Source organism: Jaculus jaculus, chromosome 14 (genome assembly GCF_020740685.1).
Source record: "Jaculus jaculus isolate mJacJac1 chromosome 14, mJacJac1.mat.Y.cur, whole genome shotgun sequence".
Lineage (NCBI taxonomy): Eukaryota > Metazoa > Chordata > Mammalia > Rodentia > Dipodidae > Jaculus > Jaculus jaculus.
The window spans coordinates 10,333,325-10,334,266 of NC_059115.1; the positions used below are offsets into that span (position 1 = coordinate 10,333,325).

Genomic DNA, 942 nt, shown 5'->3' on the forward strand with positions numbered 1-942 from the left:
TTAGAGCTCTGCCAGTATCCTTTGACCATGTGTTGTTTCAAATGAACAAGTACAGCAGAAGTTAGAAACCTTGGTGTACTGGCTGAGAAGCAGGAAGGGGCAGAAGGCTGGGAAACATGCCGACATTGCAACACTGGCATTGACCAGCCACCTAGTGGTTACACCAGAGAAAAAGTAACATACAACTAAGATGGCAGAGATCATATATAAGAACACAAAGCTGCTCACCAGGGCAAGGATGCTCTGGGTGGCCCTGGCCTCAGATGATGACCGAGGAGACAGGGAGCTGTGAATGTGTTGGACCATCTTCTTGTGCTTTGTGAGCATAAGGACCATGGAGCAACTGGCCCACGTCATGATTCCCAAACACACGACATCAGTGGAGGCAAATAAGATTGCATAGAATGTCATTGTTAGACTGTCAGTATGTACAATCACACAGTAAACAACATCTCTAAATCCTGTACTATTTTTTATCCGCAAGTCGTCTGTCACAATTGTGGGAATACCAGCATTTATCAGCAGTTGCAGGGCCCAGCACAGACCCAAGGAGGAACCAATGGCCTTGGGGGCTCTGAACTTGAGTTGTCCCCACTTGGAATTGCTGGGGATGATTGTGATGACCTGAAAGACACTCAAGAGTGATGTGGAACCAAGGGATACTCCTCTGGCCACTCTGTGGAAATAAAAGATGAGTTTGCACAGAATATCATCTAGAAAATAACTCATACCAAAGGCAGCCATTGTTTGGGGGATTCCTTTAAAGAGAAGAACCATGAAGTTGGCCCAGGTCAGGTGCTGGACAATCAGATCTGTGGGCTTTACCCGTTTCCCAGAGAAGTCAGCGAGAACAAAGTATCCAAGGCAGGTGCAGTTCCCCAGGACTCCCAGTGTTGTCTGTGACAGGAACATGATCCCCACGGTCAGGTTTATGGGGGACAT

The 942-nt window shown here is 47.3% G+C and overlaps 1 protein-coding gene across 1 annotated transcript; it reads right to left on the bottom strand.

Annotated features, from left to right (window-relative positions):
* Window positions 1-942, bottom strand: LOC101613698 (vomeronasal type-1 receptor 4-like). The gene has a single exon (XM_004672735.2). The coding sequence runs from the start codon at window positions 940-942 to the stop codon at window positions 1-3; it is 942 nt and encodes a 313-aa protein (XP_004672792.2).

Bases quoted from the DNA above. Each gene is read 5' to 3' on its own strand.
- LOC101613698 (XM_004672735.2), bottom strand. From the start codon at position 942: ATGTCCCCCATAAACCTGACCGTGGGGATCATGTTCCTGTCACAGACA.